Source organism: Mya arenaria, chromosome 7 (assembly GCF_026914265.1).
Source record: "Mya arenaria isolate MELC-2E11 chromosome 7, ASM2691426v1".
NCBI classification, from domain to species: domain Eukaryota; kingdom Metazoa; phylum Mollusca; class Bivalvia; order Myida; family Myidae; genus Mya; species Mya arenaria.
In genome coordinates, this window is record NC_069128.1 from 38,948,915 (window position 1) to 38,961,868 (window position 12,954).

At 34.8% G+C, this 12,954-nt stretch overlaps 1 protein-coding gene across 4 annotated transcripts in view; it reads right to left on the reverse strand.

Annotated features, from left to right (window-relative positions):
* The window catches only part of LOC128240879 (uncharacterized), a 31,596-nt gene extending 18,871 nt beyond the window's left edge, over positions 1-12,725 (reverse strand). For 3 of the 4 annotated variants that reach the window (XM_052957858.1, XM_052957857.1, XM_052957856.1), the window contains exons 1-5: positions 12,583-12,725; positions 7,521-8,567; positions 7,225-7,278; positions 5,337-5,399; positions 3,455-3,517 (exon numbers count right to left, since the gene is read on the reverse strand). In XM_052957858.1, the coding sequence (XP_052813818.1) occupies positions 3,455-3,517; positions 5,337-5,399; positions 7,225-7,278; positions 7,521-8,432 (1,092 nt within the window). In that variant the 5' untranslated portion in view covers positions 8,433-8,567; positions 12,583-12,725. The remainder of the gene's footprint in view (positions 1-3,454; positions 3,518-5,336; positions 5,400-7,224; positions 7,279-7,520; positions 8,568-12,582) is intronic. The other variant, XM_052957859.1, reaches the window with a different exon arrangement.
* Between the last annotated feature and the right edge of the window lie 229 nt (positions 12,726-12,954).

The window sequence follows — 12,954 nt, forward strand, 5'->3', positions numbered from 1 at the left end:
ACGACTATTACTTATACTGGTGCGCTAATTGTCATGCATTTTTTACCTCTCGGGGGATTATTTATACTGTTGTGCTAACTATCAAGCCTATTTAACCTCTCGGGGGATTATTTACACCGGTACGCTTACTATCATGCCTATCTAACCTCTCGGAGAATTATTTACACTGGTGCGCTAACTAATTAGCAACTATCACGCCTATTTAACCTCTCGTGGATTATTTATACTGGTGCGCTAACTTATTAGTAACTATCACGCCTATTTAACCTATTGGGGGATTATTTACGCCGGTGCGCTAACTATCACGCCTATTTATCCTCTCTCTATATATTAATATTATTGGATAGGTATGACAATGTATTGTTAAACGTATTGTTGTTGACTACTACCAGAACCTAAAGGAATAAAATACACTAATAGACCTATAGCTGTTACTTCTAGCTAACACCAAACAAGCAGGAAGTATTACGCTTGTATGCACCTTGAACAACCTTTACATATAACAAATAGGGACCTGCTTACAAGCCTATGCTTCTGTTTGGAGTTTGATCATAAAACCTCCATAGAGTTGCACATAAACCAGTGTCCTTACTATGACAACTATGTTTCCGATCGGGGTAGAGCCCCTAACCTTCATAAAATTGCCCAAAGCCCAGTGCGCTGCCCTCTTGCCTATCTCTTCATTTGGTTAAAATACATTGAAATCTACATAAGATTTACAGCATTGATTATATCATCCATCACATAAAACAACTAAATACCCTAACACAAGGACGATACTAAGTTTCAACGTGCACTCCTCATGTCTTCTCCTACTCGCAGTAGCCCAAAATAATCTGAACAATAACATATCCGGTTGGTTCACATGTCACGAAGGCAGCAGTACCCGTACGGTATGGAAAAAATAGACATTGCTTGAACAATTTGGGACGGCATAAACATCGGATACGTAGTGCTATTGCTAGAGAACTGGCTTGTAATAATGAGCAAGTTTTTCTGTATCGGTAATAGGCACGAGTTTTGAAAAAGTGTCCGCCTTTTATATTGATCACCATTTTCTAATAAATGAATTAATTTAATATGTTTAATATCAGTCAGTTTGTTCAGCATCCTACAACCATTGTGTACACAATTATATTTTGACTTCATCATCATACAAGTTTAAATTATTTAGAAATCATAATTGATATTAAGTGAATAGTACTGAATTATAACGGATATGCATACCTTATATCGTTTGCTATGAATAATTTTAAATAACTTCATTTACTTATTAATAAAAGGACACAGTTTCAGTAATGAGTTTAACAGATGATGTATTTCAACATGGTCGTTATTATGTCGAAGACTTTGCTGAAAACCCTTACTTGCGTTAAATAAGACAACTAAATATTTGCAGGCCAGAACACCCTCTAATTGTTATACATCAATGATTTGGCGGAAATAAGTCACCGGTTTCAATGTGTTCAAATATTCATCAGTCATCCATGTTTGCATCTAGTAGTTATTTAAGTATTTATTCATACACAAGGGTTAGGTTTTGTTTGCATTTGTTGTCTATGTCTTTTATGGTTTTACAATCTGTTGGAATAATCATTCATCTGCATTTATCTATTGAACTATTGTCACGTATTTTCGTGACATGTGCAAATTTTGTTATGGAATGTAAATGATAGTCATACGATGTTTTTTACATAACTAACAAATGTCGGTTTGGTTTACAGTTGATAATCGACATGGATAAAATACAGACACCGTGAGAGAGATGTTTTTGTTTTTTGTGTTCAACTCCATACATTGGTAAGAATTTTGATGTGATATGTTATGTTATGTGCATTGTTTTATTATGTATATTGTGATATTTGTCAAATATGAATATACGGTGTATTTATTATATATTGTTATGTTTTATTAATTTTAGCAATTTAAATTTATCTGCCACTGCACGCGATAAACACGTAATTGGAGAATGTTAATGACTGTTACGATGTGAAGACAGATTATCTCACCTAAATTAACTATACTATTTTTTCCATGTTTTTAAGTGTTGACATTAAATGAATATATAATTTCAGAACGTTAAACTCGTTGTATGAGATGTTTGATGATTTACGTGTATGAACTCAATGCCGATAATAGCCAAACATCATTGTGTTGTTTACTCGTGGTATGTATAACTGCAGAGATGAATGGAACCTCGGACAAGATTAGAATCCTACACTGAACTTAAAGTCACACTCTTATTCAAAATCAATACATACACATGTATAGCAAACATAAATTTTGAGTGATAAATCTTCAACTACTTACTAAATAATGCAATTATGGAAAATATTAATTACTGAAAACAAGATTGTAACCATGTATTTAACAGCAGAAATCGCAAAAATATTAAATGATTGGTGAATGCTAAAAGATTAACTGTGATCTAAGTATTCATTTTTAAGGCAGAAATACCGTGTTTTATGCACATTTCTTTCAAATTAAATTCGGTATTCTTCATTGTTTTCGACATTTATTCATCCTAAAGGACTGTTAAAACAAAATTATTAATTGTGGTAAATATTATTTGGGAGCAAGAGTGCATCTTTAAGATGATCCTATTATAAAGCCCATTATGTATGCCACATATAAACGAAACTATAGTTACACTATTCAAGTGTATTGTTTTAGGTTCTCCCTGAAACCCGCAATATTCGTCTTCTTTGCCTAAAGAAGACAATGAGCTAGCTATAACGCCATCCCGATCAAATTTATCGGAAAAGTTTTAAACTATATACTATTGATTGTATTGTGTATGTTGTCGAAACGTGCATTCATAGCTCTTAGGCATATATTATATATTTTACAATGCAATCTTAATATGTTTTGGAAAACATAACTATTGAATGTGTTCTGTAGGTATCAGCATGTTTTTAACCCTCATTGCATTACACTCTATGAGATTAATCCTTAATTAACATGTTTACACACACAGACCTCCCCTTTTTTCGAATTATGATGGTATTCTTTTATGTATTGCAGCGAATGGCAACTTACACTTATTTAAATGAAACAAAAGCGTTCGTTTAATTTTTCAAATATATTTCTATGATAACACTTCATACATTTACTTTTGCCATGACTATTGTCAGTGATTTACCGCAAGTACTCTTCCTGTCTAAGATTTGATTCATAAAACATGATTGTGAAGCTTTCATCTTTTAAAGTTGATCTAGGTCATGTCTTGTTTTCTTGTTTCAGCTCATCACATATCATGTTCCTTGTCTGAACACGTGTTGAAATGTCCTTACATATATGACTTGTATATGTTACGTTTTCTATGATTGTTTGTATAATTTACACCAGACATTTGAAAAGCTTGGATTTAAGTTCCTTTGCCCGTTTATGTTTCTTCAATGTCATATCTTCATGCAGTTATTTGAAAAAAACAACACTTGTTTTGATATTTTACCTTTTCATATTCCTCTATGCATTGTTTCGCCTTCAGTAACTCTTGTTCAAACCCCTTCCTTGTCTGAAAGCATAGCGAAACAAACATTAGCGAATTATATACAAAAAAAACGACTAATCCATTTCTTGTCTTGCAAAAGATAACTCATTCAAATAGTTCAGTAATCTTGCATTCCCTTACAATCTTTAAAACAATTGATTGAAACAAGCTAGACCTTTACTGAATTATATAGGTCGTGTTTCACTCGTTTCAGCTAATCACACAGTTCCTTCTGAAAAATGCCAAAGAGACATTTCTTTAGTTCTAGTAAAAAAGTATCACATAACCAGCTAGGTTGAAGTCATTTTTTAACAATATACTATGGTCCTACTAGCGTGTCTTATATGTGTAGATAACGAAATATAAAATACAATGTGCACAGTGACAACGACAAATCTAGCGGATAAGCAAACGTATTATACATATATACTCTCAAAAGATAAACATGTTGTCAAAAAGTATTTACTACATCGATGGGCAATGCAGCAGCTCATAGATTGTTAATGGTTTTTATTAAGCATGTGATTTTTGTCACAGTCAGTTATAATCGATATACTGAATATGAAAATTAACATGGGAAAGCAGTTTTTTGTATATTATATTAATAAAAGTACTAAAAAACCTTTGTTTAAGTGAGGGTTTAAGCAATTATTAGTTACATTACCAAACAATTGTTCCATCATATATATAAAAAAAATTGCCTTGAAGCTCAATTAAATAGCGACATACGACTCCACATACCTGTACGTCTAATAAATGTTGAAAACGTTATAACATGTACAACAATTTGTAATACTTAATCATGTTTTCTTTTGAATGTTATAATACCCCATTCGAACAACCAATGGCACTCTTACACGTGTGTGCTTTTCTTTTTTATACCTGCAATTGTGGCTCACGGGTCGTTCTAAGGCGATGATCCCATATTGTATTGATTTGAAATGTTTAATGCACTGTTGTTTGTACGCTGTGTCCCTCACTTACATGGTAGGCCTTAGCTCTGTGCCTTTAAACATGTATTTTATTTGTATTTTATGTGGCTGTTGCTTAGTGTATCTTAGGCCTCATAATTGTGCCTTTAACAGGGCCTTTATTTGCATTTCATTCGTCTTACACTTTGTGTATTGCATGCCTTAGCGTTTTGCCTTTTAACAAGGGCCTTGCGTGTACGTTATGTGTCTCTCACTTAGTGTATGATAGGCCTAGGTATCGTGCCTTTTAACAAGGGCATTTTGTGAACGTTAAGTGTCTCTAGCTTAGTGCATTGTAGACCTAGGTATTGTGCCTTTTTACAGGGCCTTTGTTTGTACGTCATGTGTCTCTCGCTTAGTGTATGATAGGACTAGGTATTGTGCCTTTTAACAGGGCCCTTGTTTGTACGTCATGTGTCTCTCGCTTAGTGTATGATAGGCCTAGGTATCGTGCCTTTTAACAAGGGCATTTTGTGAATGTTAAGTGTCTCTAGCTTAGTGCATTGTAGACCTAGGTATTGTGCCTTTTTACAGGGCCTTTGTTTGTACGTCATGTGTCTCTCGCTTAGTGTATGATAGGACTAGGTGACTTTAACAGGACCCTTGTTTATTCAAAATTTATTTCGAATGCTTTACATGTTTAAACTCATCACCTAGTTATTTTTCCTCAGGATACGTGTTCGAATATTCTTACATGTGTACTAGTTACAAGTTAGGTTTACTCAAATATTCTATACGATCTAATATATATTGGAATATGTTCGATTGAGTTAATATTGCCTGTTCTACTCAGCTTCTTGGGCGTCATAATGCGCCATCAATAACTTATATTTGTCAAATATCTTATTTATAGGTATAAAGGTTTATCTTACCTTTTCAGATTCCTCTATGCCCTTTTTCGCTTTCAGTAATTCTTGTTCAAGTATCTTTCTTTTCTGAAATCATAAAGGCGAAACATTTAGTAAGTGGGTTGGGTTATATTGTCAGTACGCATATACTACTGCTTTTTTACGAATTCATAAAGTTGAACTAAACATAATGTTTCTAATAAATTCGTTCCATTGCAAGGACTTATGAGCACGGTTGACTATACGTTCTATCCCTAAATAAATGTGTACGCTAGGATTTGTAATTATGTTTATATAACTTTTCTGAATTATCTTTGTCTTGATTTACTTGTTTCAGCTCATAACAAAGTGCATTCCTTGCCTGTAAACATAATAATAATAAGCTTAATTGTTTTTAGTATCAACAACGCTTACTATCATCATATTATATACATATATGCATATATTCAGATAATGACCAGAGACCAGTTTTAGAATCTAATTAAAACGAGCAACTTTCCCCGTCTTTAATTCCAAAATTCGATTAAGTAGTATCAAAAACAGTTCAATCCGGGCCCAAGATTTCGTTTATTAGATTTTATTGTGAAATCTGGGAACAAATAAGAACAACTAAGATGATGGTGAATCTGCACAATGATGATTATAAATGTTCGGATTAAGTATAACATGTTTCAAATGCATATAACTTCTGAAAACGAACTCTTTATCTAGCTTATTCTAAATTAAAAGTGGTAACTACAATTACAGCCAATGCAATGATTTAGTGAATGTTCTTGACCTTTAATAGTTTCTTGTATGCGCTTACTTTTTTGTATTGACATTCCTCAACAATGTGCCATATAATCAATTACATGAGGTGCAATGAATTAGAAAATAAAAATAGCGTGTACTGCTTCTTTTATACAAATGTTGATTTGGGCCAAGACTAACTATTATATTGTTATGACAAATAGCAAATTATTTTACTTAGGATTTACATTCTGTATTTACATTTAGTTGTCATAAAGCATTGCTCTTACTTTTGTGTATTTTTTCAAGCCCTGTTACAATTCATTTTCGAAAATCTTTCCTGTCTAAGACATAAGAGGCAAAACTGGAAGCCTATAAACATGGCACCCTTATCAAACAATCCTTACAATTGATTTTCATGCAATATAGTTGTGGATTTTAAAACAGACACGTACACAGACAGACTAACATAAATGATACCCTCGTACTTAAGGCAACACGTGCAAAACCCAGCTTATTGTATTTTACATACATTGTTTTTGACCTTTGGTTTTTAAATAAAACATAACCATAAAAAAGAAATAATAAAGAATGTAGTTTGTGACACAAGAAACAACGTGAACTGTTTTTCAAAAGATTAACGAGTTCAGGTGTTTTATTTATATTCCAGTTGAGAGGATTAAATAATGTGGACACTAGTATTCGTGTAATATATACTAATGGCCAAAAGTCTTGTCCGGTCTACAAAAAACTACAATATCTGTTTTGATTTATATCGCCCACTCATAAATTTGGTTTCGATGGAAAGAGGACATTAATATGCATTCAATGAAAAAGAATTTTGGAATTTGAGCAAGTACTGCCGGTACTGTAATGTGTTGAAATTTGGCATTGAGGACTTGCAAGGCACAAATGAAACTCGTACGGGACACGACTTTTGACCATTAGTATACAATGGCCAAAATAAAAACAAAAAAATTACATAATTTGACAAATACCTAGTATATAGATTAAAAAAAAAGTATATAATGAAACCCACTTCGAAATGTAATAAAAAACGTGCGTTTATGTAATGGCCCTTATCACATATTAAGAATAAACAAGTCATGTATTTATCTATCTTATGTATTGTGTGTTTAAGAAAATATGTTTAAGTACAATGCCGGGTTACACTTTTACAAACCTTTTCTGATTCTTGCTTGACTTGAGTCAACAGTGCAATGAGCTCTCGCCGGGTCTGTAATCAAACATACAAATGTAGAACAGTCTATGGGCTTTTAAAAATGATGTTACTTTTCAATATTTTTTTTCAAACGGACAGACTGGATAGAATAATGATAATGCTCTAAAAATGTTATGCAATCATATATACTTCGACATTCCAGGCTAAATCATAGTTAAAATTTATAAATACATTAAGTGCATAGTAATTTATAATAAGGTTAGTAATACTTAAGCAACCGATAGCTTATTCGATACCTTCTTTATTTTTGTGGTGGATGCGCAAACATCGCTGGCACTTCCATCGTCGCTCCCAGTAACTTCTTCGTGTTGTTCACAAATTTCCTCCAAATCCTCAAACAGGCATTTAAGAATAACATCGTTTTCCTTGAAGTCGAACCCTTTCAAGGTATGTTTGTGTTTGATTTCTTTGAGGTGGGATCTGGCATCCGAAACCTCTTTCTCAAAATGTCTGCTCATTAGGTACAAGTGTCCAGCCATATTATTATCAACAAAATCATCAATTTTACTTGTCTTATCGTGACACCATTTGGTTTTCACATCACACATTTTAGTAATATGGGAATAAGTGGTCAAGTTTTCGTTATGTTTCTCCGTTATTCCATCTCTTATTCCATTTGTCAATTCATCTACACGTTGTTTAATCTTATTTCCGAATTCCATGCATTCTTGCATACAATTATCAGCACTTTTCTTGTAGCGCTCTTTCATATGTTCTGCTTCATCTTTCAAAAGCAGAATCTCATTTTGTACCTCCTTCAACAATGACTTCATTGTGTTGACTTTCTCGCAGCTAATGTTCCCTACTTCATGCAACAAGTCAACGATTTCTGTTGCACAAGGAATATGTTCAGAATGAAGACATCGGCCGCAAATCATGGAATCATGAATATTACAGAGAAATATAGCTTTCTCAGTCGGATGCTGCTTACACCTTTCTTCTGTGATGTCCTGCATAATGATATTTGGGTTTTCTCTACCATCCTCATGCATTTTCACACCCTCATGCATAATTACGGTATGCGTTTGAAACATCTTTCCTGTTTTGTGAATATCTACACAATATTGTCCAACATCTCCGCAGCTTTGGCAATATCCAACCGCGTTTTCTTTAAAGCATATTTCACACAGAATCTGCTTTGATGCCATATTATATGATTATGCAGCTTTAAAATAAAGTAAACAATACTAAAATGTCCTTAAATGCGCAAGAGCGATATGAGTTGTTTTGTCAATTGGTTATTTTACTGTTCTCACCATTTATTCATATGAGTACGTCTGTCACTGAAAATATAATTATTTACATGTTAAACAAAATATACGGGGCAAAGGCAACCATATCGGGTGATAGCGAAGCCCGTTCCCGAATATGGTTTCCTGCGCCCCGTATATCACATATCGGGTCACCTTCTAACCCAGTAACATATACATCAAGTCGACAACCTGTTTACATGTTTAAATGTTTTATTTATTTACCGGAATCAGAAAATATAAACGCCATTTCGGTTCGATATATATTTTGGTCACCCAACATGGAAAATATATGGAGTCAGCACGTGACCAGTCCTGGACCAATGGCATTGCGTTATTTATGTTGAAGGCGTGATATAATACTATAATAACGAATGTATTATAAAGCTTACAGTAAGAAGAGTTGTTAATGACATGTGTTTTTAAATATGTTTATTAAAAACCTAACTTCGTATCAATCGCTGTATAAATCCCAAAGCAAAAAGGCTTAATGCATGAGTTAAAATAATTAAATATTGGGTTGTGTAACGACAAATTCTTTCCTATATGAATGCCTCATGTATTATTACACCACAATGTTGAACAAGAGATGTTTGTCAAACATTATGCCCCCCCCCCCTGAGCGCCATGTTGTCATGATTATATGGACAATTGAATGAAATATGCATGGACCGAAATGACAGCTGATTTGTCGCTGACATTGGATGCCGTTGAGGCAGTTTTAAGATTATGACCATTCAAAGTTTGAGGATAGAGTGTGTTATGACCATGACCTTTGACTCTATGACCTCAAAATCCATAGTAGTCATCAGCTGGTCACCAAAAATCTAAATGTTAAGTTTGAGGGCCATGTGTGCAGGCATTGACAACTTATCACACAGACAAGCATTTTTCGTTCAAGGTCACTGTAACCTTGACCTTTGATCCAATGACCCCTTAAATCATAAGGGGTCATCTACAGGTCAGACACAACTCCAAGTCAAGTTTGAGGGCCATGGGTGCAGGCATTGTCCAATTATCACTTGAAACATTTTCGCATTCAAGGTCACTGTGAACCTGACCTTTGACCCAATGACTCATAAAATCAATAAGGGTCATCTCCTGGTCAGGCCCAACTTACATGTCAAGTTTGATGATCATAGATTCAGGCATTGTTGAGATGTCACTGGGAGAAGATTTGTTAACTATTTTGCGTTAAAGGTTACTGTGAACTTGACCTTGGCCTGATGATCCCCAAAGTCAAGAGGGGTCATCTACTGGTCAGGCCCAACCTTCATGTCAAGTTTGATGACCATAGGTCCAGGAATTGTCGAGTTTGCTTTCAAGGTCACTGACCTTGACCTCTGACCCCTTAACTCAATAGGGTTCATCTACTGGTCAGGCCCAACCTCCAAGTCAAGTTTGAGGGCCATGGGCGCAGGCATTGTTGAGTTATCACTCGGGCAACCTTTTATCGTTCAAAGTCACTGTTACCTTGACCTTTGGCCCAATGACCCCTAAAATCAATAGGGGCCATCTACTGGTCAGGCCCAACCACCAATTCAAGTTTGATGGCCGTGGGTACAGGCATTGTCTAGTTATCACTCAGACAACCTTTTACCATTAAAGGTTACTGTGACCTTGACCTTTGGCCTGATGACCCCGAAAAACAATAGGGGTCATCTACTGGTCAGGCCCAACCTCCAAGTCAAGTATGATAGCCATAGGTGCAGGCATTGTCGAGTAATGACACAGACAACCTTTTACCATTCAAGGTCACTGTGACCTTGACCTTTGGCCTGATGACCCCCCAAAACAATAGGGGTCATCTACTGGTCAGGCCCAACCTCCAAGTCAAGTATGATAACCATAGGTGCAGGCATTGTCGAGTAATGACACAGACAACCTTTTACCATTCAAGGTCACTGTGACCTTGACCTTTGGCCTGATGACCCCCCAAAACAATAGGGGTCATCTACTGGTCAGGCCCAACCTCCAAGTCAATTATGAGGGCCATGGGGGTAGACATTGCAGAGTTATCACATGGACAACCTTTTACCATTCAAGGTCACTGTGACCTTGACCTTTGCCCCGATGACCCCCCAAAACAACAGGGTTCATCTACTGGTCAGGCCCAACCTCCAAGTCAATTATGACGGCCATGGGTGCAGGCATTGTTGAGTTATCACTCGGACAACCTTTTACCATTCAATGTCACTATGACCTTGATCTTTGACCCGATGAGCCCCAAAAACAATAGGGGTCAGCTACTGGTCAAGCCCAACCTCCAAGTCAAGAATGAGGGCCAAGGGTGCAGGCATGGTCGAGTTATCACTCGGACATCCTTTTACCATTCAAGGTCACTGTGACCTCGACCTTTGGCCCGATGACCCCCCAAAACAATAGGGGTCATCTAATTGTCAGGCCCAACTTCCATATCAAGTTTGATGACCATAGGTCTAAGCATTGTTGAGTTATCACTCGGACAAGCTTTAAAAAATATTTTACCATTAAAGGTCACTGTGACCTTGACCTTTGACCCGATGAACCCTAAAATCAATAGGGGTCATCTACTGGTCAGGCCCAACCTTCATGTCAAGTTTGATGCCCATACGTCCAGGAATTATTGAGTTATCACTTGGACAAGCTTTGGTCTACCGACGGACCGACGGACCGACCGACCGACCGACATACCGACATGCCTGTGCAAAGCAATATACCCCTCTTCTTCGAAGGGGGGCATAATAATGAATGAGAAAAATGCGCATCTATATTACATGATGAAAGAGAATTAGTTATAATATGATTAAAGAAATGCACAGTGATTTGAACTTTAACTTGTCCTTAAACATATTTCATAAAACATTAAAAGCCTCCTATAAACAGCAAGCTAATTGTGTCCCATGAGATCAATAGAGAATTATATACATTAGGCATCATGTTTAAGCTGATGATTACATATATACGTTAATTTGGTATGTTTGTTTGAAATGTAGAGGTTTAAGGAGAGAACAATTCATTATTGAAGAACTTCGCGGCTTTGTTATTATACATTTATTTAACTAGCAGTTATATTGTTCATTTCTAAATGGGTATTACTCTATCAACATGGTAAATACTCTATCTGCATTATGTATGTATATGAGATGTTGATTACTGTCATCACGAGGTTAGGTGTTCCCCCAATTGTTTTCGTATTCATTTTTTCAATATATGTAGGGTTTGTTCAGAATAAAAATGAATGTTAACTGTCCAATGAATATGAGTGACACATTTTTCCTTTACCACGATATGGAATAAAGATATGTTAGATGCATACGTATTAAGAAGCAATAATTGAATTGCATTCATTACAAAATATCCATCACAACAGAAGTAAAAGCATTAATATATAGAGTTATAATTATTATACAAACATACATTTGAAGAATCACTGTTTAGATTATTGAACTATAAACTGACATATTATTTAAGCTGAACTTATTTAAGTGTGCAGTCAATCAGCGGCATTGCTCAATGCACTGATAAACAGGTAATGTACATCTATTACATAATGTGTAAATAAAATTTACCTCTGGCTGGCAATTCATAATGCTATTTAAATCGAATATATGGTAATATGTAACGACCTAGTATTTATCAATTTCAGTGAACTTCGGTTTACAATAAGTTATAATTATCGCCATTTAAACTTTTTGCGTCGGTCTTATTTAATAAAACAATCCTCTTACTAAAATCCGGAAATAAGCATAAGTCAATTCAGACGTCACAGCTTAGTGAAATGCATTTCTTAAATCTGGATCTTGAATATTATGAACAATTAGTGAGTCAAATTAAAGGGTTGATTTCAAAATCATAATTACACTTTAAATAAAATCTCAATGTGAGTTCAAGTAAATGTTGTCAGCAAAACTTAGTGAAATATGTTTTAAATTATGAATCTAAAACATTCAAAAATTGAATTCATTTAAAGGATAGTGTAGATTGACCTACATTATATATTGAATCAATTTACTTCCTTGTTTAAGTCAGATCTCCGTTATTTTTAAGTTTCTTTTAAAACACTTACTTTCATCATATAAAACACATTTATCTGAGGATAAACACACTCAAAAATGACCTCTTTTTAAAGCCCTATTTGCAGTTATCCAACACAAGCACGGTTAAACACAAGCAAGCTTATCAATATAAACAACTGAAGTAAAATACGAAGGGAGCAGTCAAGAGTTTTGGTAAGAGTTGTCAGAGTGATGTCCCCTGTGTGGCAGTGTTTACTTTATTGAAATAAAAGGTGTTTAAATGCATAAAAATGTAAATTAAAATAGAGGAATAAGGATATAAACTGTAAATAAAAGAGAAAATATTATTATACTTCGGGTGAAAATAGAAAATCATGAGCTTATAAACTTTTCTATTGGCAAACCGTTGGGTCGTAAATTTA